Source organism: Rutidosis leptorrhynchoides, chromosome 8 (genome assembly GCF_046630445.1).
Source record: "Rutidosis leptorrhynchoides isolate AG116_Rl617_1_P2 chromosome 8, CSIRO_AGI_Rlap_v1, whole genome shotgun sequence".
NCBI lineage: Eukaryota > Viridiplantae > Streptophyta > Magnoliopsida > Asterales > Asteraceae > Rutidosis > Rutidosis leptorrhynchoides.
The window spans coordinates 364055516-364082368 of NC_092340.1; the positions used below are offsets into that span (position 1 = coordinate 364055516).

The 26853-nt window shown below is 33.7% G+C and overlaps 4 protein-coding genes across 4 annotated transcripts; 2 read left to right on the forward strand and 2 right to left on the reverse strand.

The window, feature by feature from the left end:
• Positions 1 to 5108: 5108 nt before the first annotated feature.
• On the reverse strand, positions 5109 to 5960 carry LOC139861243 (CRIB domain-containing protein RIC4-like). The gene is made up of 3 exons (XM_071849559.1): positions 5772 to 5960; positions 5537 to 5674; positions 5109 to 5454 (listed from the first exon to the last, which is right to left on the reverse strand). The coding sequence occupies exons 1-3, from the start codon at positions 5899 to 5901 to the stop codon at positions 5237 to 5239; spliced, it is 486 nt and encodes a 161-aa protein (XP_071705660.1). The 5' UTR covers positions 5902 to 5960; the 3' UTR covers positions 5109 to 5236.
• A 2085-nt stretch (positions 5961 to 8045) lies between these two features.
• LOC139862418 (15-cis-zeta-carotene isomerase, chloroplastic-like) lies at positions 8046 to 11304 on the forward strand. Its single transcript, XM_071851019.1, has 4 exons — positions 8046 to 8487; positions 8581 to 8727; positions 9002 to 9211; positions 10728 to 11304. Exons 1-4 carry the CDS (start codon positions 8074 to 8076, stop codon positions 11061 to 11063), a joined length of 1107 nt encoding a protein of 368 aa, XP_071707120.1. The 5' UTR covers positions 8046 to 8073; the 3' UTR covers positions 11064 to 11304.
• Positions 11305 to 12332: 1028 nt separating this feature from the next.
• LOC139864693 (auxin-induced protein PCNT115-like) lies at positions 12333 to 14156 on the forward strand. Its single transcript, XM_071853264.1, has 5 exons — positions 12333 to 12551; positions 12628 to 12830; positions 12980 to 13153; positions 13477 to 13579; positions 13830 to 14156. The coding sequence occupies exons 1-5, from the start codon at positions 12333 to 12335 to the stop codon at positions 14154 to 14156; spliced, it is 1026 nt and encodes a 341-aa protein (XP_071709365.1).
• Positions 14157 to 18159: 4003 nt separating this feature from the next.
• On the reverse strand, positions 18160 to 25823 carry LOC139862772 (probable UDP-N-acetylglucosamine--peptide N-acetylglucosaminyltransferase SEC). Its single transcript, XM_071851404.1, has 29 exons — positions 25488 to 25823; positions 25197 to 25342; positions 25005 to 25103; positions 24846 to 24896; positions 24285 to 24401; positions 24149 to 24205; positions 23835 to 23954; positions 23590 to 23652; positions 23422 to 23500; positions 23211 to 23320; positions 23065 to 23118; positions 22910 to 22977; positions 22704 to 22806; positions 22407 to 22609; positions 22217 to 22313; positions 22039 to 22110; positions 21852 to 21928; positions 21645 to 21761; positions 21463 to 21547; positions 21207 to 21374; positions 20947 to 21057; positions 20781 to 20867; positions 20555 to 20682; positions 20380 to 20462; positions 20096 to 20201; positions 19866 to 20012; positions 19633 to 19753; positions 19329 to 19543; positions 18160 to 18386 (listed from the first exon to the last, which is right to left on the reverse strand). Exons 1-28 carry the CDS (start codon positions 25702 to 25704, stop codon positions 19430 to 19432), a joined length of 3000 nt encoding a protein of 999 aa, XP_071707505.1. The 5' UTR covers positions 25705 to 25823; the 3' UTR covers positions 18160 to 18386; positions 19329 to 19429.
• Positions 25824 to 26853: the final 1030 nt, after the last annotated feature.

Below are 26853 nucleotides of genomic sequence, written 5' to 3' on the forward strand. Positions count from 1 at the left end.
TTTCGGATCCATCATTCTCACTCCTAAAGATGTGAAACCTGTAGGATACAGATGGATTTTTGTCCGAAAAAGAAATGAGAAAAATGAAGTTACAAGGTATAAAGCTAGACTTGTAGCTCAAGGTTTTTCTCAAAGACCGGGAATTGATTATGAAGAAACTTATTCTCCTGTTATGGATGCAATTACTTTTAGGTACTTAATCAGTCTGGCAGTTTCTAAAAATTTAGAAATGCATCTCATGGATGTTGTGACTGCTTATCTATATGGATCACTTGATAGTGATATATATATGAAGATACCTGAAGGATTTAAGGTACCAGAAGCATCAAATGCAAAACCCAAAGAAATGTATTCGATTAAATTACAAAGATCTTTATATGGGTTAAAACAATCAGGACGTATGTGGTATAACCGATTAAGTGATTACTTGATAAGCAAAGGGTATACAAATAATCTTACTTGCCCTTGTGTTTTCATTAAGAAAACAACATCCGGATATGTGATCATAGCTGTTTATGTTGATGATCTTAACATCATAGGTACAAATAAAGAGATCCATGAAGCCATTCAACTTCTAAAGAAAGAATTTGAAATGAAAGATCTCGGAAAAACCAAGTATTGCCTTGGTTTACAAATTGAGCATATGCCTAATGGTTTACTTGTACATCAAACAACATATACTGAAAAGATTTTGAAACGTTTCAATATGGACAAGGCAAAACCATTAAGTACTCCTATGGTTGTTAGATCACTCAATGTTGAAGCTGATCCATTTCGTCCATGTGAAGATCAAGAAGACATTCTTGGACCAGAAGTACCATATCTTAGTGCAATTGGAGCTCTTATGTATCTTACAAATTGTACAAGACCTGACATTTCTTTTGCAGTTAATTTGTTGGCAAGGTTCAGCTCTGCTCCTACCAAAAGACACTGGAATGGGATCAAACACATATTTCGATACCTTCGAGGAACTACTGATTTAGGATTATTTTATTCTAACGAATCAAAACAAGATTTGGTTGGTTATGCAGATGCAGGTTATTTATCTGATCCACATAAAGCTAAATCTCAAACTGGATATGTATTCCTAAATGGAGGTACTGCAATATCATGGCGTTCTCAAAAACAAACACTTGTTGCTACATCGTCAAATCATGCCGAAGTGATTGCATTACATGAAGCTACTCGAGAATGTTTTTGGTTGAGATCAATGACACAACTCATTACTGATTCTTGTGGACTAGAACGCGATAAAAGTCCAACAACTATCTATGAAGATAATGCAGCTTGCATAGCACAGATGAAAGAAGGGTATATCAAAAGTGACCGAACAAAACACATACCACCTAGATTCTTCTCATACACTCAAAATCTCATTAAGGACAACCAGATTGAAATGAGATATGTGCAATCTAGCAAAAACTCTGCTGATCTTTTCACGAAAGCACTTTCAACTGCTATTTTCAGAACACACGTTCATAACATTGGCATGAGACATGTTCAAAAGATGTAACAGCTGAAGCGATGTCTACTTGAGGGGGAGTCAACTCCATGCTGCACTCTTTTTCCCTTAGCTAAAGTTTTTTCCCACTGGGTTTTCTTTAGCAAGGTTTTTAACGAGGCAGTAATTTATAGTTGATCTTCAACAAAATAAAATTGCTATCCAAGGGGGAGTGTTATAATAATAATAATAATATAGATATGGATAGTCAATTTTTGGTGTATACATATAGTCAATTTTGGTACACAAAGTATGTATTTTTATATTGAGATTTTAGGCTATAAATACTCATGAATGCAAGCATTAAACTTGCACCATTTCTCACACTTACAAAGTGTTTCTTTCTTTCTCTCCATTATCATCTTTGTTCTTACACTTCATTATTAGTATTCTAAATCAAGAATCAAATCACTAAAGGTAGTTATAAGCCTACTGAATTATAACATCAAGAATCAAACCACTAAAGGTAGTTATAAGCCTACTGAATTATAACATCAAGAATCAAACCACTAAAGGTAGTTATAAGCCTACTGAATTATAACATCAATGTCATTAATACATCTTATCATGTGCCATGAGAGCATATTATAGCAAATTTTTTTTTTTTATAAAGGTATGAAACGAATATGAAAGCTAGTTGTGTTTTAATTTTTAAAATTAACTTTTTATATTAATAGACTAGTTACTTTAAATTTGTAGTACATTTTTTCTATTAAGGGTGTGTTTGACGCAAGAGTTTATGGAAGCTTATGAGAGCTTATGAGAGCTTAAGGAAGCTTGAGCTTATGATTTTAATAAGCTCCAAGTAATAAGTTTTGTTTGGTAGACATAAAAAGTAGAGCTTATGAAAATCATAAGCTCTAGAAAAATAAGCTACTTCTAGTAGCTTATGAAAAAAGTAGAGTTTATGAACTGAAAAATAAGCTCCAGCTAGTTTACCAAACACTTATAAAAAATAATAAGCTCCAGCTATCAGCTTTAAAAATAAGCTCCAGCTCCAGCTCCAGCTCATAAACTCCAGCTCCGGCTATAAGCTCCAGCTCCGGCTAATTTTATCCAAACCCACACTTAAATGTTACTCCGTACATGAGTAGTTTCTGTAGTTGAGCCTAGTCCATACTAAAGGCCCAATCTGTTTTCATGTTACAACTGAACATCTAGGTCATCATGCTCAAGCCGCAAAAGGCAAAAGTATTGGGTATAAAGACCATTGAAGCCACAATTTAAAACCCTAAAAAAAGTTCTTTCAGAAGGCGATCGTGGTGGTTCTGATTTAAAACCGGCCATCTCGCAACGTCATCTTCTTTATTGAAACTGGAAGAACATATATCAATGTATATATAAGGCACCTCAGAAAGCCATGGTTCTGTTTTAATCAGCTTCTGGCTCGCTATGGTGCCCACATCTATTTATTCTCTATTTCAATCTCACATGTGTAAACAATCATAATTATAATTCAATTGTTAATTGTTAATATTATTATTACGGATTATTTACTTTGTGATGAGTTGGTGATTAAAAATTGAACATTAGTAACTTCTGTAAAAAGTCAATAAATTTGAGGTCAGACTGATTTAGATGATAAAGCCAATGCATATGTGATTCGGATCTATTGTTAAAGGTTTTTTTTTTCTTTTTTCTTTCATGAATCGGATATAGTTATAAAGGTACGTAGTTTTATTGCAGTCGAGGAATTTGTCTCAGTTTGGTTTTAATCTTTATAGCGTTTACAAACAAACATTTGATCTAATGGACTTTAAAATTTTACAGTAAAAGAGTGATAGTTCATATGTCATATGATCGTGGTGTTATTGTATTGCAAAATTCGCTATTCGGCAATTCGAGGATTAATAGATAGGAAAATCAGATTGTACTTTATACAAATTCATATTAGAAAAAATTAAGCCGTAAAAAGAAAATAGTTCACTGAAGTTTTAATGTAAAACTAGTTTTGGGCTATTATATAAGCGTTGATAGTCATTTGGTCCAGAAATTTTGTAAAGGTGAACCTATATGTGTTTAAAATTTAATGGACTAATTTCAAGCAATGTATATGTAGTCTGTCATTCAAAACTTCGATTCATAATTCGATATGTTCAAATATAAACTAAGATACATGTTTATTTCACACAAAGCTTTGTATCATCGATATGGGTGTGTAGTATTTGCTAATTATTTTCACAAAGCTGCTAACTTTTCTCTACCCATATCGAAACCAATTTGCTACTTGAATCAGAAGTTGCATGAGATCTGGAAATCAGGCCGAATAAGTGACGCACAGCAACTGTTTGATGAAATGCCTGAGAAAGATGAGTATGCTTGGAATACAATGATAGCTGGTTACACGAATTCACGAAATGTAATTTGGCACATGGTTAAAATTAGTAAAAGGACAAATATACCCTCACATGGGTGACACATGTGAGAGGTTAACTATTACAATTTGACTGTAGTTAGTCAGGGATACCAAACACGTAAGTTTCACAAAATCTAGGTACCAACTACGCAAAAAAAAAAAAAAAACTTTAGGTGTTGTCATGATAATGTAAACAAACCACAGTACCAACGACGTAATTTTTTCTTAATATTATATTTTAAAAATTATATGTCTAAATATAGAAGAACATGAAAACATAAACTTTAACATAATTGTTTAATTACTTTAATCGACTTTGAAAACTAAATTCGATTTTGACCTATGAATTGATCTATTCATTAAACGGATTTTAAAAGATTGGAACGGACTAATCTTAAAAATGATTAATCGGAGATTTATCGGCGAGTAATCGAGTTTTTTACAATAGTGATTGTATTAATGCCTTTTTATCAACTTACTTTATTTGCATTAAATGTTCACTTTTAAATCAAATTTAGAGAAATTAAACCCTTATTTTCGCTAAGGTAAATTGCAAAAATGACATTTATTAAAAAAATTAAGAATGAAGACCATTTTAGGCCTTAACACAGGTGGGTAAAAAAGTGATTTTTTGAATGTAACGTGCCAATGAAATTAAACAATGGTCAGTGTTAAATTTCTATTATTGAAAAGATTTTGGGTGATTATGGTAAAATATGATTAGAAGTTGGTATAAAATAAATAAATTAATAATTAATAATATATAAATATATTTAGTGTATTGGCTGGAAAAAAAACTAACACTGAACTTTTTTCCGTTAGATTGGTGACTATGACGCCCAGGGATGTCAGAGGCCATTAGATCTCTAGCCGCGTTAGGATCATTAGAGTATCAAATTTTGTGTCACCTCATATGTAAACTCAGATTTTGGGGCGTCAGATATAGATAATGACGTTGGGTTAGAAATGGTCTAAGTTGTCAATGCTCTATGTGATCATTTTCTGTTGCCACGGATACGTTCGTTTAAAGATTGGTCTAACAACACTTTACTGATCAATCAATTAGTTTTTTAGCGCATAAAACGGTATATTACCGTTATTACTATTACTGTGTTATATTCTATATAATTCACATATGTAATCCATTAAAAGACAGCAAATACAATAATAATTTCTATATGATCATGTAATATCCACCTGGTGTATTCAACACATACTAGATCTACTTTAAACACCTCTTCTGATGAAGAAGTAAAAATCACTGCAAACCAAACTGTATCTCCTCTTCATGAATCTTCACATTCTGTATAATTGGTTGAGCCTAATAATACAACACAAGTAATTAAAATTATTTAAAATGAATCAAATCTTTATTCAAGTTAACTTGGAAGAGGTGTCTCAGCTTGTGCAGCCATTGCATCTTCAAACTGTTTCATAGAAATTGAAAGTATTTCAGGTTTTTCGATATTATCCCAGTCTTTTATAGGATTTGTTGTCATAGTTCCATCATATCCTATGTGTGTTACATGCTTTACATCTGTTGGGAATCCTATTTCTAGCTCCATTTCCATCTCCATTTCCTCTGCATCTTTGTAATCTGATACACCAAAATCAAATCAAGATCAATTGCAATGCTTTCTATAGCATGATTCAAGTATAAATATAGAAATACATGTTACTTATAATTCTAGAAAAACTTTGGAATGTGTCCAAGATCAGCCTGTGAATTCCTCTAGAAATGTTGGATCTTTTTAAAGTTACGAATTTCCATGAATTCTTGATTCTTATTCCCCCTGAGCTTTTTCCATCTTGTATTCCTTGAGAAAACATATTAATGGCAATACGAATTTAAGCACATCATATAATTCAAATAAAAAATTGAAAATAAATAAATAAAAGAGTAAAGGATCATACTTGTTACAAGCTGTTTTGGTTGAAGGTTCTGGTCCTTGCATTGTGTTGACTCAATTGCACCTGTTGTTGACTTTGATACACATCCCATAGAAAATGGAAGTACTAGAAATCTTTCAATAATATCTCTCATGACTTTGATAAACAGCCACCCACAAATAGTAGATACAAAAGGGTGAGGTTAGTAGCAGATATAAGAGGTTTCTGATTAAAGAAAAATAGGCCCTCTTAACTGACTTTGTAAGGAAGTTATAATCATTCTACATGCTACAAGTGTTGAATATATATATTATTTATATATATATATATATGTGTATATATACACTATACTTAACAGTTCTAGATGAATAAAAAGATAAAGAGGGGATTATGGAGGTAGTTTGGATGTGGTTAGTAGGTAGGTTAAGCTGTACAACTCAACCTACTGAGTCATGATTGTTGGTGGAGTAATTATGGAATGAGTTTATTCAGTCCACTAACCAAACTTTTTGTCATTAAGTTTTTAGGTGCCTCTGACTTTGCATCTAATTCATTATTCATTATTCATTATTATACAAGAATAAAATATGTCTAAATCATAAGGATTTTTGACCATATTGTTCTGTTTCACAAATGGATTATTCAAACAGAACATTCACCACAAACAAATGCAACTACATGAATGTGCAACATGGCTGTTATATATCTATCATAAGGTAGCCTGATCTTTAACAGAACACACAATAACAAAATTAATGGATAAAAGATAAACATTTTACTTCCAAATTACGATAGATCATTATGAAAACATGATGGCTACATTAGTTTCCAAATACCACATATTACAATCCAAATACTGCTAAGTTATTTACTTCCAGTTGACATTTTTTTGTTAATATTATCTGCCTAACCAAATTGGTTGACTCCTTTAGTCCTGTTGCACACTTGCACCACATCAGCAACATAAGACCATTTCTAATGGTGACTGTGACGTCACACGCAGTTAGTACACTTTTTGGCCAAAAGTGCAATCTGACTAGACAATGTCAGTTTCTGACATTTTTTAACGTTGTGTCAAATATTGGATACGGTGATTTGATAATATCTGATTGGAAATTATGTGAGAAAAAATAAATTAATTATAAAAATATATATTTATTAAATCAGAAACATAAGTGATTGGTTGAAAAAAAGGTGAGGATTTTTGTTTTTACGTCAGAAGTCCAACTGACTGACGCCCCGTTAGGCTCCGTCAGTTTTATCCATTTAATTTGATGGATGAAACTAACGCACTGTGATATATGCTCTAAGACACCGTTGTTAAGCTCCTTGAGTAGTTTCAAGTAGGGATGGCAATGGCCACCCGATCCGGTGGATATCCACCCGATCCACCCGCTTCGTGATGGATATGGACGAACCTAAATGGATATGTATACGGATATGGATGAACCTAAATGGATATGGATATGGACATGGATGAAAAGTTTCATCCATGAATATATCCATTACCACCCGAAATACATAGACAAATACATAAATATAGATATATGCTTACATATTTACTATTACAAGTTCATTTATCGTTAAATTTATATTTTGCTTTCAACCTTATAATGAAATAACTATAATATATTACAATAAAACACGCATATCTAATAAAATAAACTTACAATTTTCATGTTTAATTTTTCATAATCCATGTTTTATAGTAAAATTTAACAAATTTTGTTATATCTTCGACAAAGATTACACATTCTTATGGATAGATTTTAAATATGTCATGTTAAATTTATTTCTGCTATACTACATTTTTATTTTAATCGCATATTAGAAAATAGCATAACATTTTTTTAATATCCATTGGATATACATTAACCCGCTTAATCCACTGGATATGGATATGGATGGATAACGTGAAACTAAACGGATATGAATATGGATATAGATATGGATAAACAAAAACTAAATGAATATGGATGTGGATACGGTATCACCCGCTCCATATCCGATCCATTGCCATTCCTAGTTTCAAGACATCGGAACATAGTAGGCCTCTTTCTAGGTTGGTCATTTGTTCAAGCTAACATTTCTAGGTTGGTCATTTATTTTTTATTTTAATTTCAAACTTAAATAAAATAAAATAAATAAATTACTTGAAGCTTGTATAATCCGTACTACCTTCATCGATGTCCTCCCTAGTCGCTACCCTCCAAAAAAAACTAACCAAGAGCACAACTCCTTCCGGATACCTTTTTTTCTTGTTACAAAAATACATTAAAAATAATAATTACACACACAAACACACACCAATAGTGAAAACCCACAAATGGCCGCTTCGATTATTCTCTCAAGTTCTTTTTCTTGCATTCCTCAAATTCCCAGAACCCCTAAATTCATACGTTCATCATCTAAATTCAATCGTACAATAACACCCATTACCAGTCGTTACAATAAAGGTAGTTTTTTGAAGAACACCCAATTACTGCCCACAAACTGTTTGATAAAATGCCGCAGAGTACGTGTTCTTGGTGAATCTGATACAAGTGTATCCAAAGATGTTTTAGTGGGTGAGGATTCAGCTAATTTCGATTTAGCAAAGCAAAAGATTACATCTTGGATATATTTTGCTGGGGTTTTGGGGGTTGTGCTGTTTATTCTTGATATTGCTTGGCTTGATAATAACACTGGGTTTGGTAAAGCTTTTATTGATTCTGTTACTAGTGTTTCTGATAGCCCTGAGGTTAGTTTTTGTGTCTTGGTTCTTTTGTTGAATTCACATGCTTTTGGTAAAGGTTTTATTGATTTTATATCTTGATTTGACTTTGTGTTGCAGGTTGTAATGTTCCTCCTTACACTTATTTTCGCTGTTGTACATAGTGGTTTGGCTAGTCTTAGAGACCCGGGCGAAAAACTGATCGGAGAGCGTGCTTTTCGTGTGTTATTTGCTGGAACGTCTCTTCCTCTTGCCGTTAGTACGATCGTGAGTACTTCATACATACGTTCTGCTTTACAATTAGCACTAATCTATTACATCTGATACATTGCAAAAGTTGACTGAAAAAGTGAAAATATGTGAACCAATAAGTAGTAGGATGTTGCCTTGATAGTTGATAATTAATCATCCTAAGTTGTGCTCTGATGTGGTATGCTAGCATTAACCTTAATTGTCTGTTATCTTGTGTTGTTTATTGTTAATGTTTTGCAGGGTGACTATTTTATTGTATTAAGTGACACATGAGAGACTTGTGTTTCAGGTGTATTTCATCAACCATAGATATGATGGTGTTCAGTTATGGCAGTTACAAAGTGAACCCTTGTTACACCATCTACTGTGGGTCACTAATTTCATATCCTTCTTCTTTCTTTATCCATCAACTTTTAATTTGTTAGAGGTAGCCGCTGTTGATAAGCCTAAGATGCATCTTTGGGAAAGCGGAATCATGAGAATCACCAGGCATCCTCAGGTACGTGTTACTTTGAGATCATCTATTTTCTTCTTAAACCAGCCTTTACGGGGCGTCATATTTATTTTTGGCTGTGAGGTGGCGAAATTTGGGCGTCATATATATTTTTGGCTGTGAGGTGGCGAAATTTGACGCCCCTAATGCTTGTTACGGGGCGTCAAATTTGACAATTTTGGGTCGTCAGTTAGATATGTAAGGCCAGTTGTAATGGTAGCAAGTAACGACGTTACTTGAATACGTGGAACAAAAGTAACACCAACATGCTCCGTAATGGTGTGTCACTTATGGCGTTTTCGAGGGTGGTGTTTCTTTCCAACACCAAAAGTAACCCCGTTTCTTGATTTTTTTTATTTTTTATTATTTTAAAAATATTATTTTTACCCCCTTTTAATATTTAACCCAATTATATTTTAACACATCATCACAATACTTCTAACTAACATCAAAAAGAAACACCACCAATACTCCACTCAACAAAGAAACACGTCCTACTCATCCAAAAAGTGCAAAAAGGCAAGTGACACCACAAGTGACACCGCTAACCATTACAAATGGTCTAACTAGCAAAATTAAAATTTGACACCCAATCAGATTTTAACACCTCATTTTCAACTTATTTATTTACGGAGTATATATTTTCCACCGAACTTCCAATCATATTTTATCACATCACCCAAAACGTTTCCAGAGAAATGTGACACTCAAATTTGACATTCACCATAATTTGCCTTCAAAATTTGACACTGCCATGTCACAGACTCAGTCAAAATCTGTCAGTCAAATCTTTTATCTTCTACAAAAAACACTAAGGTGTTGTTTGTTTTTTAAGAAGTTTTTGTCTGAAGATCTGTGGACCATGTTTGTAAAAAGATATGGCCTAAGGGTCTGTATGTTTGCTGAGTAGTGAAGACTATTTGTTTTTATGTCTGCAAAATAACTTAATTCTGTGTGCAGCACTTAAAAGCACAATTCTAAGTTTGCAAGGTTGCAGACATAATAAGACATTATTTATCTTATATTTTCAAAAAAGAAAACTGTCTGCTGTAAAAACTTCTGCGAGCGCGCAAACATAAGACATTATAAGATCTGCAAACTGAAAATCAAACACCATCTAAATTTGCCTCCACGTTACAGTCATGGTAACATGTAGTTTGATGGGTCAATTTGACTTATCCTAACTTGTGAAACAAGTAAACTAACTAATTTTAGTTGAACAAGGATACAGGTCAAATGGGTCGAAATGATCAAAATTTACCAAAAGTTGTTTATCCCATTCAAAACATTTAATTATTACTAAAATAACCTTTTTAAAGCAATCTATTAATGAAATAACATAAGTTATTTAAATGATAACTGACAGACTAGGTTTGCTCATAAGTTACTTTTATTGTGGAAATATCGGATTGGGCCTACCCATTTGGGCTTCTTAATGGAGCTATTGTGACCGGCCACCTAACTGACCCATTTGTGCCAAATCTATCTCAATTTGACATGGCTTTTCATGATTTTTTTTCAGTTGATAGGACAGGTGATGTGGTGTGTAGCTCACACGGTTTGGATTGGCAACTCTGTAGCTGTTGCAGCATCAGTTGGGCTAATCGGGCATCATCTTTTTGGTGCGTGGAATGGAGACAGGAGGTTAAGAATTAGATATGGTGAATCTTTTGACATCGTCAAAAGTCGAACAAGTGTACTTCCGTTTGCAGCTATAATCGATGGCCGTCAAAAGTTACCAAAAGATTACTACAAAGAGTTTATAAGGTTACCATATTTGGTTATTACTGGATTGACTCTAGGAGCTTACTTTGCTCATCCACTCATGCAGGCTGCTAGTTTCAGGCTTCATTGGTAGTTAACACTTTGTATCTTTGTACCCAACACCAATTGCATAGTTTGAATCTCGCATATGATGATTATCAACACATGTTCATAGCTCAAATCAGGGAAGCTGACATATACGAGTAATAATTTGGCAGAACGTGTAACATTGTAAAGATTTACTTGAATCCCGAGTATATTTTGGTAAATACAAATTGTTAAGTTCTGATTTCGTTTGCATATAATAATGCCAAGCATATAAACTTTCAATTTAATGTGTGTTGATAAGGTATCGGGTACTTAAGTTACTGTAAAAAAGAATAGTGGTACCAATCAATTCGAGTACGAGTACCGTTTCACGCTTTCTGTATTTGAAACTCGAATGGCGATTTTATAGGACAGAAAGACTTCAACATAAAAAAGTAGGTGCCCTATTCTATTATACTGAAGAGTATTGATCACAATGTTTTGATCGTTAATTTTGTTTTAAATGATCGTAGAATTACATATGTGAGTGAATAAAGGGTTCTTTATTCTTAATTACAAGTATGTAACTTACGATTCTGGACATCAATACAAGAGTTTTAATTTGTTCTAAAGCCCACAAAGGACAAAAAACTTTTAATTAGTTAAACACAATTACTAACAACCTGCAACCAACCAGTTTAAGTATGATTTATTATAATTTGAATCTGTTGATAGACAAATTCTAACGGTATACAGCAATATAGAAATGGGATTCAATTGCAAGCCTATAAACAACACAATTATTCAAGCCTATAACCCTGCTCTGTAGATAAGGAAGTCAGCTGCAGTTTTAAAAGTGGCTCAATTGTGGAACTTAGTCTATACAGAGCAGGGTTATAGGCTTGAATAATTGTGTTATTTTTCGTCTTGGTTTTCTGTTGTTTTTGGGCTTTTGCCTCTTGTATTTGGGCTTTGGGTATGTCCTGGTCCTTTTTTCCAAGAAATAATATATTAGTTTGTTTGCCCGAAAAAAAAAAAAAAATGGGATTCATATTTCCAATGCTATTTTTGAAAAATAACATAACATAAAATATTCACTCTGTCTCATAGTGAAACAAAAAACATACAGTTTGAAATCTCATTATTACGATACTATTATTATTCTTATGTATATGTATATGTATATGTATGTATTAATTTATATTTATAGAATAGAATCGAATCTGTCAGGCTAGTTAGTGGTTTCTTATAAAATGTAGTGCCCATGACTTAAAGAGTTAGATTAACTTGTACGGTTGTAACAGTTGTATTTGATCTGCAAACACACATACAATTAATGGCAGGCGAAATGAGAAGAATTAAACTTGGTTCGCAAGGTATGGAAGTATCGGCTATCGGATTAGGATGTATGACGTTGACTGATAGTAGCTATGGAGTTGCAAAGCCAGAAGAAGACATGATTAAACTCATCCATCACGCTGTACAATCTGACGTCACTCATCTCAACACAGCCAATTACTATGGCCCGTACACCAACGAAATCCTCATTGGCAAGGTAGCTGATAGTTACTTTTCCACTTTAATTTTGTTTTCGATGATGAATTTTATGTAATCGTATAAGGTATTATTAGGTATTAATGGGATTGGAGAGAGGAAATGTGCAATTGTCAACAAAATTTGGGATCAAATCGATAAATTGGGATGGAGCGGATATTTGTGGTGATCCGGAGTACGTTAGGGCTTGTTGTGAGGACAGTTTAAAACGGTTAGATGTTGATTATATTGATTTGTATTATGTTCATTGTGTAGATGCTCGTGTTCCGATCGAAATCACGACTTGTTTCACTTTGTTAACCTAGATTTATTATTAAGTTAATGTTAATGTTAATTACAGTATCCTAAATTTTTCAGTTTAGATGTTTGATAGTCAATTTGAATCTGAAATGGGGCTTGTTGATTTTGTTGCTTTGTTTGTACCTTATAGATGGGAGAACTTAAAAAACTAGTGGAAGGGGGTAAAATAAAATACATAGGTCTATATGAGGCCACACCGTCGACTATCAGAAGAGCGCACGCGGTTCACCCGATAACGGCTGTACAGATCGAGTGGTCTCTGTGGACCAGAAACCATGAGGAAGAAGTCATTCCAACTTGGAGGTGAACCATGACCTAAGTTTTGTATTCAACTACTAATGTATTTGGATTTATATTCTACTATTTTTTAGTCTTATTAAAGGTCTGTTTACTTTTCACTTAATAATCTATTTTTGTACGACTCTTAATTCAGTAAATAAAATTGTTGTTTCTTTGTCATTTAATCGGTCTGAAAATTAGTCTGTTTCTAGGAGACTTAGAATCAAACTCTCTTCCCAAACAGAGGCAAATGGAAACAGATTAAAAGTAAACAACCCCTAATTATCTTAAATGAACCTGTATTTATATAGTATTAAGTAAGTATCCTTTTACTGTATGATTATCAGAGAACTTGGGATTGGGATCGTTCCGTACGGTCCTCTCGGAAGTGGATTCTTGGCTGCAGGCACCAAGCTTGTGGAGAACATGTCAGATTATGATTTTAGGAAGGTTTGTGTTTTCGTAATATTGTCAAAACTCAAAAACGCGTGTTCGATTTTTGTTATTTATGACTTAAATTGGATCTATTTTGACAGTGTTAATAGAGCTATAGATAATGGTTCATTGTAAATTTTCGCAGGAATAATGTTCCTTTTAGTCTTCATATTATAAGTATAAATCTTATCATATTTTTCGTTGATTTAAAAAAAAAAAAAAAAAAAACAGTTACTAATATGATTCAGTTTGTTTTTTGTTGTAGTATATAACAAGGTTGCAAGTTGAGAATCTTGAACGCAATAAGATGGTGTTTGAGAAGATTAATGAAATTGCAGTGAGGAAAGGGTGCACGTTGTCTCAACTAGCATTATCCTGGCTACTGCACCATGGGTTTGACGTGGGTCCCATCCCAGGCACCACAAAGATAGAGAATTTGAATCAAAACATAGGAGCTTCATCGGTCAAACTTTCACCGTCTGACTTGGCGGAGCTCGAAGCTATTGCTTCACCCGCTGCTTTCAAGGGCAATAGATTACCTCCTGCAATTGAGGCTCTTTCAAAAGTCGAAACTCCACAATTTTCTATATGATTAATGGCATTATAACCACAAGATGTGGCTGGATTTAGACGTCTATATATACTTTGTTATGCTTATTGAAAAAAAATTAAAAAATTGTGCAACTAACTGCAAGTAGACTTAATTGCTTCATCATAATGTTAAATGTTGTTGAAAAATTAAATAATTGATAGTTTTAGTATTTGCTTACCACCAATTTATAGATATATTATGAAACATAAAAGTACAAAATTTGTGAAAGATAATGTAACAACTCGTTAGAGTCATCCTATCGCGGCGTCAATTTTTCTCCGTCATCCCACTTGGCAACATCTTTGACGCCCGTGACGCCCGTGACGCCGCTAGCGCGGCGTCAAAATTTGACGCCCCGAACATCAGTCGAAAAGTTGACGGATCAGTAAAGTGGTGTCAAATATTTTTTCAGCCAATCAGATTTCTCCACATATCTTTATATATTATTAATTACTGTAATAAATTTTATACCCAACTATCAATAATATTTTACCACGTCACCCATTCACAAATTTAACCCTCAAATTTGACACTCCCCTTTATTTAACTTCATCTCTTAACCTTGCCACATCACCAAAAAGTACATAACTTGCCTTTGACGTCACCGTCACGTTAGAAACAGTGTTACAAACATTACTTCCAACCGGTAATGTACCTCCATCTTTCCTTTGTGTTTTTTAATTGAAGTAGACCTCTATTGTAGTGGAATCACATTCATGACGTCTTTCCTTTGTTAAGTTGTGCTTATTCGATGAGCACATTCCACCTCCTCGAACAAGATGAACCGTCATTGGAAGAAATAAAGTCATTAAAGATAGTGAAATTAGTGTTTACGAGTTTAAGTATTTTTAAAATATATCAAGATTATTCTGCTTTTCTTGTTGTTGAATGTGTGTTGTGGTCACACTTCAAGATAAAACCCATAAGCAACTGCAAAAAGCAACCAAAACCCATAATTACCAAAATAAAAATTTAGGGTTTCAGTTATTGTATGATACCCGGTGCTACTAAAACTCTAGTTTAAATTCATTTATTATTTTTAATAAGTTATATTTTGAATTTAAATAAATTCAGTTCAATTTTCTCTTATTATAACAACAATATTGACATTTAATTACCAAACTTATTTTATACTGTATTTAACATTAACATTAGATATACGGGAAGCTTAAAACTGGATCTCCCTATTTATTTGCAAGATACGAACATGTATATTGAATCAAATACCATATATTCTGTTATGACAACTTGCCTAACGTACCCACACAGGCCACAGTGAGGATATAATTGTTTGAGACAAACTTGCGAGAAATAATAGAAATCAAATAAAGTAATTGATAACACGACGATTTAACTTGGTTCGGCAAAACCGTGCCTACGTCCACCCCATGAGTCTCAAATATTCTTATAATATAAAAAAATCCGGTACAAGAAAAAGTACACTATGAGTTAAACCCAAACCCAAGCTCCTTAGATTTTAGTATAAAATTTAACTTTCTCGTACACTCCTTTACACTCCTTACAAGAATAAAACTCTCGGCCTCACAAAGAAACACATTCCGTTGATATTATCGATCAACTATGTTTACTAATTTTGTGATGATATTCATCTATTTATACATGAATATATTCATGCATACAAGTTATGTCAATTTTCAACCACACATTGGTAAACCAATGTGAAAACAAAATATGACATACATCGCCAACTTTGACTTGTGAATATGCGAGAACTAACATTTTCTTGAATAAGTTGGCAATCACTATCTATTTATGAATAGCAATCAATATTTGGACAATCGTCCAACATATTCAGTTTCTATATTTAGTTGTAGTATACCATAATTAACTAATTAAGTTGTTAAAGGTTTTATAGAGCTACAAATTATTACTCCGTATTATATATATCGACTTTCGACTTTAATTGAAAAATCATAAACAATAACAGGTCGACTTTTTTTATCGATTGCATACAACAAAAGTTATATATTAACTCTCGTATTTGCTCAAGTTTCTTATGCATAAATAGTTACGTAGCCCATTATATCGTGCAGTTGATAGCATCTCCGATCCTCAACATGGCTCGATATAGTAATCTCAGTCTAGCAAACGATGGATCACATGATGTTGTGTTGATGATGATATCTATGATTCTAGTTTCAATGTCGATTTTTTCCGTGGTCATCTTTTTTTGCGTATACCATCGTCTTGTGGATAAGATACGCAGAGCTCAAGGTGCTAAGATAAACGGAGGTTGCGGTGGTGGTAATGGTGGGTGTGATTGTGGTGGGTGTGATTGTGGCGGGTGTGATTGTGGAACATAGCAAAGTTCATAGTTGGATATAAAAATTAACAAACTTTATTCTTTGGTTAAGAATTTAAGATAGGATATGACCGATTTCTTAGACTGTTTCCAACCCTGACTGCGATGTCAGAGTCAGATTGTGCACCTTTTGATGAAAAAGTGAGTTTTTGGCTGTGGCGGTACTTGACCTCCGTTAACTCAAAATGTCAAGTTTTTGTGTCAAATATTTGAAGGATGAGGTGGTAAAATCTGATTGGAAATTGGGTGGGAAAAAATAAATTATTAAATATAAATATAAAATGGCAAAAATCTGTGATTGGCTCAACCAAATCTCACACACCAAGTTTGTACCGTCAAAAAGTGACTAACGGATGTCAGCGTCAATGGGTTAACGGTGTCAGATGCCGTCGCTCTTTGCCACCTAGGTTGACTGACGCTGCGTTAGTACAAGTCTAAATCAAGTATAATTTGTTTATAACATATTTGGTTTTTAGTTTTCTGCTGCATGACTGCATAAGCATGACTATTTTTATTTTTATTTTTTTTTATTTTTTTTTCAAGTTACTTTATTACTCGTATTTATATTAGATTTATTTATAAGTCTCGTGTAAAAGTATTAGAGCCATCCTATAAAAGCTTTAGAAGTACCCAAAGCAACTCATGGTATGCTATAAAAACTGAAGTCTGGGGTTACATTACACCTCCAGATTAAGAAGCATGGATATTTTAGATTCGTTATTAATCGATCTGGCAAAGCATATGCACACAAAGTTTGAAGGGTTCCTAACTATTTTGAATTTCAAAAAGAATGGAGAGATTTTATTATTGATTTTTTTTGACAAAAATACGAGAATTTTTATAAATACGGGAAAACGTCTCCAACAAAGGATACTACCTAGAAAACAAAGGATACGAGAGAGGAGAGAATGATGAAAAAAAAATGATATCTAATGAAAAAGGTATTTTAGTGATAGTGTTAGACAATGTCCATGACCAGAAGGTTTCAAGATTAAATCACTTGCATATTGTTACAACCATGAACACAACTTTATAGGAATTTAAACTGCATCGTATGTTCACCTACAATTGTAACGCTTAAAGAGCAACGAACTTAATATAGGTCATGTAAAGCTTGTGCTTTTTTCGCTTTGCATTCATAAGAACAACTCGATGAGCATGGCATGAGCCCTAGGCCTACAACACCCGTCTACGAATCTAAAAACACTCCTTAATTTATTAAATTACTCACAAGGAACCATATAAGCCTTCACATAAACACTCCCAACACTACAAAAGAAAAAATTGGTTCAGGGCGTTTTTATTAAAGATATTTGAGCTCGGAGTTCTCAGTTTAGTGTTTCGTAGATGTTTACATTCGTTTGTCTTTGTGTTCTCGTGTGTTCTTCCTTTGTAGTGTTGACATGCTGTTTGTGATCTTTTTTCTTTTGGTAGCTTTGCTTTGGTTGTGACTTATGCATAGTTTGGTTAGTGTTATGGGGTTTGTTTTTTGGCTCCGGAAGTCAGGAACGCAAGGCTCGGTTTTAGCTAGATGCTTCTCAGATAGTTATTTGTTTTACTGATCCCGAGCCTTGTTGCGAGTTTTTGGTTGTGTTCTTATTCATCTTTTCATCTTTCAATGAATTGGCTTTGTTTATAGTATTTGTTATATTAGCCAAAAAAAATGAAAATAAATAAGGGATGTGAAGGCCGAAAAAGGAAGACCACCATTCAAACCAGAAAACAACCTAATATCAGAAAAAGTTGTAGCCCATCCAACATCATGGAGTCGACGTACAAATCAAGGGGTATAGGAACATTACTTAAACAAAAGATCGAGTCAGGTATTGGTAAGTGGCAACCACAAGAGATATTAGTAACTCATCTCATACTTGATACGCCTGCTTACTACAAACCATCTTTAGATACTAGGGTGGTGTTTGTTTTTCCATTGAAGACCTTATTATAGCTTATGTCTGCGGGCGGGCAGACATTTGCATTTAAGATGGTTTGTTTTTTTGAAGACAAAAGACAAAATAAGATCTTAAAACGTCTTCAAGTTCGCAGCTTTAAACTACAGCTTCCAAAATTAGAAGACATTATTTCCTTCTGTTCCAAATTCACAAAATTCACAGCTATGATTTTTCAAAACACCAAAACACGTAACTTCATAACCAATTTCATGCCACAATAATCAAAATCTTATCCATTTGATGAACAACCTGAACAAATCAATTTTCATAACTAATTTACATAGTCAAACTCTTTTCCACTTGATGAACAACCTGAAAAAAAGTGTACTGCTTATCTCATTTGCATCTCCGATTTAGCCTTCAAGTGTACATATTAAACCACCATCAAAACCACCTTCGAGACCACCGTCAAAATCACCTTCGCCGGTATATCTTGCTAAGTGACCGGATTTGAGATTGCAAGTTCAAAAAGGAATCTGGCCATTTAGAGGGATTTTATGGGTTTAGTGAGAAATGAAAGGCGAAAGATTGAAAGAAATAGAGAAGGGGATGCGAAAAATCATAAAATCCAAGAGTTAGGTGTTGAAAAAATTGAAAGAAGGAGAGTGGGATGAACAGAACGCGAACTAGAAAAAGTGTTGGGTTATTATTGTTTAGATGATGCCAAAGCCATAAGTTAGGTGTTGAAAAAATTATGACCAATAAATAATTATTTATAATTAGTATTCTTCAGATTAAAACTTAAAAAAAATAATTTATTACGATTTTAAATTGTATCTAGCATACATAAAAACAAACAGTTTTCAATGTTAAGCGTACAGACCTTTGGACCACATCTTCTCTACAGACGTGGTTCGCAGATCTTCAGACAAAAACATCTTAAAAAACAAACAACACCTAGGTGTCCACATCATCCTAAACAACCACAATATTATAATAATGATTCACATTATCTTCCGACTAATCGACATTGGCTCTCATCTCACTATGACCTAAAACTAGTGATCATAGGGATACTCAATATCGTTCTCAGCCACTTTGAAGTGCTGAGGTTGTTGCCCCAAGCAGTGCAGATTCCACATCTTAAAGTATGACCTTTCCAGATTTTTCACCTACAATATTCATGCAAACCAATAGCATCAATACAAGAAACATAATTATGACTATATATAGAAACTAAATGGCAGCATATGAGCTTTACCCAGCGAGATGTATCAAACAGAGGACAATTAAGGCGTGCTAATTTGAGTTTGTTTGTCAGCTCTTGAAGCTTTGGCCGGTTTAAAGCTAAATACACTGCCCTATCTTCATATTCCTTCATACTACATAACGAAAAACAAAAAAGAAAAACACACACACATTGAGAGCAGAATTCTAAATTAATTAGATAAGATTATCATAATCATTTTACAATTTGGTTCAGCGACTACCAACCTGTTAACAATCATCTCCTCACCAACTCCAGTGGCTAGGCAAAGCGAACCAGCAACTCTAGTGGCCATCTTTTCAAGGGGAAGGGTCACCATTGGAAGACCCGCCCAAAGAACATCTGTCCCTGTTGTATGTGCATTGCATAACGGCCTAGAATACATACAGAGTTAACACAAATCAAGGTATCTAGATAACATCTTCTTTTTTGTTTTCTGATAACAAAAGTAACATACGTATCAAGGCAAAGATCTGCCAAAGAACTGCGTCTGATGTGTTCGTTCTTCATAGCAACATCAGTGAAAATAATCTGGTCTGTTTGCACACCCTGTGCAGCAGCATCTATAAAAACATGATGTATTTTTAGTCAAATGTAGCATATATATATATATATATATATATATATATATATATATATATATATATATATATATATATATATATATATATATATATATATTATATACATATAAAAACGCTAACACAAGGTTTATTAGAATATAAACAAGATATCACATACAGGCACGGAGTCTCATTTCACCAGCAGCTGGGAATCTAAGAAGCCAAAGTGCACTGTTGGGAACACGTTTCAAGATATTGCACCTGAAACACCAAGTTAGATGAGTAAAGTGTTAAATAGTAATAACTTAATAAAAAGTGACAATTGAGATGAAAGCCACATATCAATATCATACCAAGTGATGAAAATTTCAGGATCCATCTTGTAAAGCTGATTAAAACAGCCAAATATAAATTTGTTCTCTGGTAATCCATAAGCTGACCGCTTAGGCTTACATTTTGGATCCAATACATCCAGATTTTTCTGAACCCAACCATTAACAATATTATTAGTTGAAGTACAAAAACAAACTCATCATTTGATTATTAAAAAAAAAAAAAAACTACACTGAGAATGCAAACCTGCTTATAGTCATTCACAAAGTAACAATGGGGGAGATGAACGAGCTTCTCGGAGTAGATATGCGCAAACCGAGTTGGAGAGACAAACTGCCATTGCAATTACAGACATGTCAGTGCGCGAAAAAGAAAAAATGAACAAAAATAAAACGGTAACGAACTGTCTTACTTCATCAGTGACAAGATACTGTATGTAGCTAGCACCAGTTGTACCAGGGAATCCCATATATGACACCTGAATTGGAGCCGGTTGCAGTGCAAATATTTCATTTCTAGCCCCCTATAATATCATTACAAAATGTAAGATACCATTAAGGACATTAAACCATCAACAATATGTATACAAGTTGTAACAAAAAAAGTGACAAAATTCTAATTTTTACAGGATGCAAACAGGTTGATAAGTATTAAGGTTGATTCCACTCGTACCTTGGTATAACCATTAAGGTTGATAAGTATTTGTATCTGATCCTCATTAATCAGCCTCGCGATTGTATCAGATGTCATTGCTGACACATCCTTAAAGTGTTCTGCTTCTGACTGAATACGCAGCCTCCATTCAGTCCCATCATTTGGACTCAAAGCATAACAAAACACCTACACTTAACATGTTTAGTTTTGAACCAGAACTTAAGTAGATCTAAGATTATATAGGTATTAACAGAGTTATAGTCCAACAAACAACCTCAACATTATCTCTGTTATGCATGCCAAATACTGATCCCATCAAATGTGACAACGGATGGTTTCCAAAATCACTGCTGACATATCTACAAGAAACAAATACAGTAATCTAATAAGCCACACCTTATAATAACTAGATATAAGATATATGAAAAAAGAACACATAAAAGTGTATATATGTACCCGATTTTCAGTTGTTTGTTGCCCCCTGTACTCTTTATTGGTAATGGAAGAGGATGGTTGAAAGCAGGAAGAGCAAAACGACTTGCAACAACAGAACAATGTGCAGCATACTTGCGACTACAATTAGAAAAGGAAAATAATAATATTAGCATAATAATAACATATAACATATTCAAGATTCTGATTCGCATAAAACTACTAACATACCTGATTTCAAGTGCAAGCATTGGATCAAGTGGATATGCGATTGCATGGAAAGGCTGTACACTAGGAATCGTTGAAGTCTAGATGGAAATAATTAAGGCATTACAATAAGTTATAACTGGGCCAAATGGCTAAATTAAGAGGTTGATAGAAATTGAAAAGAAAACTAATTTCAAGCCATGGTGTCAACCTGAATCTGTCTCCTAAGTATGCTTTCAACTTCAATGAACATCCTTTTCCTATCATCCCAGTCACATACACACTAGCCAAAGAAAAACAAACACGCCAGAAATGGTCAAATACGAACCTACTCCAAGATAGAATCAGGACATATGGCCAAAAACAGAATCTATCATTTAAAAATGTACCTGTAATGTATGCAGTAGATTACAAGTTGCTTCAGGAAAATCAGGACGTATGGCCAACGCTTGCCGATAGCTTTTAATAGCTGCTTCCACATGTCCACTACAAGATACAAGTCAGGGTTTTCAAACTCAACCTAAAATGGAAAGGCCAAGTTAAATACATCTACACAAATAAGTAACAAACTTGATATACCTGTCTTTATAAGCTGAAGCCAGATTCGCATGAGCTTCTGCCATATTTGGGCGTATAACAATAGCATGTGAATAGTCTTGAATAGCTTCATTAACTCTCCCAATCTCCTTGTAAGTGTTTCCACGATTAACAAGACCATCAGCCGCCAGAGGATCAATACGAAGAACTTCATTATAGCAAGATATAGCATCCGCATAATTACCCTATTTGTCATATTAAAATATACTATCAGTTGTCACACATAACTTATTTATTACATCGCATAAAATATTGCAAGATTGTATATGATTCTGTTACCTGCTGCTTGTATATGATTGCAAGATTGTTAAAAGGGGCAGATAATCCTGTTGTTACAGTTAAAGTTGCTTTGTAACATTGTGCAGCAGCCGTCATCATATTCCTAGGTATCATAAACTTCTCTTTAAGAACATGTCAACAAGGTTGTTCATGACTTTACTTATCTAAGAGTAAATCACTAATCAAATCTATTGTAAAACACATACCATTCCATGTATATGTTTCCAAGATTAGTGAGAGCTTGAGGATGGCTAGGTTGTAGTGAAAGACATTGCTAGATTACAAAAGAGAATTATAGTCACAATAAAGTTAATGAAAAGTTTCAAACTTTAATCAAATGCAAACCAATAAGAAAACCTACACGATAGCAATGTATTGCTTCTTCAACTTTGCCTGCATCCTTAAGTGCATTTCCCTAGCACACAAAGCAAAATGGAAGTCAATTTTTAGTAGCATATCCAACATATGGATGAACAAAAAACGTGTCATAGAGAAGAATAAACACACCAAATTATTGTAGGCTTCCAAAAAACCAGGATCTCGAGTGATTGCCTGCCTATAATGGTTAATTGCTAACTCCAAGTTACCTTGCTCATAAAATATGCTAGCTAAATTCCCTGAAAATAGTATTAAGTGTGACTTGTTGTTCATGTAGATAATATATATTTATATATATACACACACACACTGACACACATACATATATAGTATTACTCACCAAAAGCCATGGCATAGTCTGGTTTAGACTGAAGAGCACGCTGATAGCATACAATAGCTTCTGGAGCCATTCCTAAAGCCTAAAAGGTGCAACATAAATCTTAACAAAATTTGTCCATGTATTTAGATCTACCAAAGATTACCAAAAGAATGTGAGAAGCTTCACCACCTTGTACACATTTCCCAAGTTCAAATAAGCATCAGAAAATGTTGGCTTGAGCTTGACAGCCTCCTGCAATGTGCAATGCCCCGAATTAAAGTAAATTAAACTAAAGTATACACAGCATACAATTGCATACCCTATCTACAAGTTGGATTAGTCTTTGAGAAGATAAACAGAGTGCTGGATCATATTTTACATATAGATAAACATCAAACGTTGACTGATCATTTAAAAGCACTGACATGTATTACCTTGTAATACTGAAGTGCCCTGTTTAGGTCTCCCGACTCCATGAAAAGTCCAGCAAGGTTAGACCAAGCAATGGCAAAAGTTGGTTGAATACGGAGTGCCTCCACATAGCAATTGTATGCCTGTCAAAATAAAGGTTCTCAAATTTAGCAGTAGATACAAAATGACTCCCTATAATCATGGCCTGCAGCACTGTTATCCCAATACAGAAAACTTAAACATATAGATATGACATGTTTCAAACATATTAACTTTAGTAATTTAGTTACATCTATTAGATAAGTTAATGAGATAACGTGTGGGCCAAGAATCTTACATCTTGAACCATTCCTTGGGCTTTCATCAAATTCCCAAGATTGCTATGAGCATCAACCTACATAAACAGGGAGAAGAGCTATTATTCATAAAACGTTCAGCAATAAATTAGAAATAAAGATGGGTAAAAGTCTAACCAGACGAGAGTTCAAAGAAAGAGCCTGGCGACAGCATTGAGTAGCTTCATTTAGCCTTCCTTTTCGCATATAAGCACTTCCCAAGTTAGACCATGCATCCGCAAAATTGGGACGAATCTGCATGAATCACACTTGAGGTGAGTGGATGTAACAAAGAGAGGTGGAACAAAAGGACACCCAAAAGTCCCTAATGTGTGTGTGGCTAAATAAGTACAAACAACCAATTTAATATTGGTGCAATTGACTGCAAAAGTGGACATCCAAAAGTCAAACCATCATACGTTACCAAGAATTTGGTTCATTAAATCCCCTCCAACTGAAATGATAGACCATATGAAAATACAAAACCAAATGGATTCAGATCGAAATTTTGTTAGTAAAAATTCTTACTTCCCCCACTTTTATTCCCCCTTCTCATGATGAGTCAGTCTGACACTGACTTGTACTCAATCCTATAACGAATTCCTAGCCTATAAGTCTATAACTATCATAATAGCATATAGAAGCATTATATCCAAACTTATCAAGTTAAAACACCTTGCAACTAGAATGACCACATACCTCAATTGCGACTAAATAATAGCGGATTGCAACATCAATGTTCCCCTTCTCCTGTAAAGAAAAATAAAAGCATTGAGTATGTTATATAATAATCAAAGGTAAGATATATATAAAGTACAAACATGAAAGAGAAACCGAAACACGGTAACAGACTACAACCTTCCAGGCATTTGCCATATTCCCGTAGCACTCAGCGAAACTTCGATCAATCCGGAGAGCTTCTTCATTCTTTGCAATGCACATATCAAAGTCATGTAGCTGAAACAACAATAAAAAAGGTCTTCTTTAAGAACCATTCAGATTTATAATCTAAAAAAGCAACACACTTATAACATATCACATAAGCCCAACCTGATAATAAATAGCCCCTAGAAGAAGAAGGTTATCTGTTCGCAACGGATTTTGATCATAAACTGCCTTGCTATGATCTAATGCCTGTCTAAAATCTCCAGACTTATATTTCTGATGAGCAAGGGACATGAGCATATCTTCATCAGCTGTAACATAATTACACAATAAACACAGTGGCTTATAACTTAAACCTCAACTACTATAACTCTAAAATTACAAAACCCTAGAAAAACAAATAGCATCCAAAGATACATAATTGACCCAAAGTGAACATAAAAAATGAAATCAAACCTTCACGGATTTCAACTCCTTGAGATAATTTCAAATTAACATTAGACGATGACGGATCAATTTCCGTTGACAAAATAAATGAAGATTCACGATTATGATCGCCATTATTAAATGAAACCCTAGCAGCTTGCTGCAACAACTGTTGTTGTTGCTGCTGCTGCTGATGAAATTGTTGTTGCTGCTGAAGTTGACGTTGATCGGTTTGTAACGACAACATTATTGATAGGCCAGAAAATCACTAAATCGGAGATCGTCGAGTTCGTGGCCGATTAAATTATGATAATTTTAATAAAATATCATGGAACGCGAAGATGATACGTTAAATGTTTCATATAATTATAAATAAATAATCAGAGGATTAAAAAAGGAAAGACTGCGATTTTATTTCCTCGATTTTTGGGTTATCTTTTGCGTAAGTACGAAGAAGAGGAAGAAAGAGAGACAGATACGAAACTAGTTTACTTTTTATGCTCGTTGATTTTGTGCCTAACTAGTTGTGGAGCCCTCGCTTCGCGCCGGGGGCTCCGTTTTGAATGCGAGTTAAAAAAAAGTCTTGATCTATTTTGTAAAAGAAAATTTTTTTCGACATCTAACATTGAAGGTTGTTACTTTTGTGAAAGTTGATTCTTTTAGCGTTCGGGTTTTTTTTAAAAAAAAAAGTTAGTAAAGTGGGGGTTCGATTTGTATTTTAATAAAAGTTAGGGGTTAAGTTTGTGAAATTTGAAAAAAATATACGTATAAAGTGGGAGTTCGATTTCTATTTTAATAAAAGTTAGGGGGTTAAGTTTGTGAAAATTAAATATTAGTAAAAAAAAGTTAGTAAAGTGGGGGTTCGATTTGTATTTTAATAAAAGTTAGGGGGTTAAGTTTGTGAAATTTGAAAAAAAATATACGTATAAAGTGGGAGTTCGATTTCTATTTTAATAAAAGTTAGGGGGTTAAGTTTGTGAAAATTGAATATTAGTAAAAAAAAAAAAAGTTAGTAAAATGGGGGTTCGATTTGTATTTTAATAAAAGTTAGGGGGTTAAGTTTGTGAATTTTGGGAAAAAATATACGTATAAAGTGGGAGTGCGATTTGTATTTTAATAAGAGTATAAAGTGAGGGTGCGATTTATATTTTAATAAAAGTTGAGGGGTTAAGTTTGTGAAAAGTGGAAAAAGAAATAGTACTATTCATTTCTTCTTTGTCTTTTAGAGCGATTTGTATTTTAATAAGAGTATAAAGTGAGGGTGCGATTTATATTTTAATAAAAGGTGAGGGGTTAAGTTTGTGAAAAGTGAAAAAAGAAATAGTACTATTCATTTCTTCTTTGTCTTTTAGATATAGGTATATAATTGGTTAGTATAAATATAAATATAAATATA

What these genes read in the sequence shown, in the direction of transcription:
- LOC139861243 (XM_071849559.1), bottom strand. Translation starts at nt 5,901, where the DNA reads ATGAGAGATATTATTGAAAGATTTCTAGTACTTCCATTTTCTATGGGA. An exon ending in ACCAAAACAGCTTGTAACAA is followed by an intron (nt 5,675 to 5,771) that starts GTATGATCCTTT and finishes TGTTTTCTCAAG; the next exon opens with GAATACAAGATGGAAAAAGC. An exon ending in AAGTTTTTCTAGAATTATAA is followed by an intron (nt 5,455 to 5,536) that starts GTAACATGTATT and finishes TTGGTGTATCAG; the next exon opens with ATTACAAAGATGCAGAGGAA.
- LOC139862418 (XM_071851019.1), top strand. Translation starts at nt 8,074, where the DNA reads ATGGCCGCTTCGATTATTCTCTCAAGTTCTTTTTCTTGCATTCCTCAA. An exon ending in GTGTTTCTGATAGCCCTGAG is followed by an intron (nt 8,488 to 8,580) that starts GTTAGTTTTTGT and finishes TTTGTGTTGCAG; the next exon opens with GTTGTAATGTTCCTCCTTAC. An exon ending in GAATCACCAGGCATCCTCAG is followed by an intron (nt 9,212 to 10,727) that starts GTACGTGTTACT and finishes ATTTTTTTTCAG; the next exon opens with TTGATAGGACAGGTGATGTG.
- LOC139864693 (XM_071853264.1), top strand. Translation starts at nt 12,333, where the DNA reads ATGGCAGGCGAAATGAGAAGAATTAAACTTGGTTCGCAAGGTATGGAA. An exon ending in ACGAAATCCTCATTGGCAAG is followed by an intron (nt 12,552 to 12,627) that starts GTAGCTGATAGT and finishes AGGTATTATTAG; the next exon opens with GTATTAATGGGATTGGAGAG. An exon ending in CAGATTATGATTTTAGGAAG is followed by an intron (nt 13,580 to 13,829) that starts GTTTGTGTTTTC and finishes TTTTTGTTGTAG; the next exon opens with TATATAACAAGGTTGCAAGT.
- LOC139862772 (XM_071851404.1), bottom strand. Translation starts at nt 25,704, where the DNA reads ATGTTGTCGTTACAAACCGATCAACGTCAACTTCAGCAGCAACAACAA. An exon ending in GCTTCAGCTTATAAAGACAG is followed by an intron (nt 22,314 to 22,406) that starts GTATATCAAGTT and finishes TGTATCTTGTAG; the next exon opens with TGGACATGTGGAAGCAGCTA. An exon ending in TGTTTGATACATCTCGCTGG is followed by an intron (nt 19,544 to 19,632) that starts GTAAAGCTCATA and finishes TGAATATTGTAG; the next exon opens with GTGAAAAATCTGGAAAGGTC.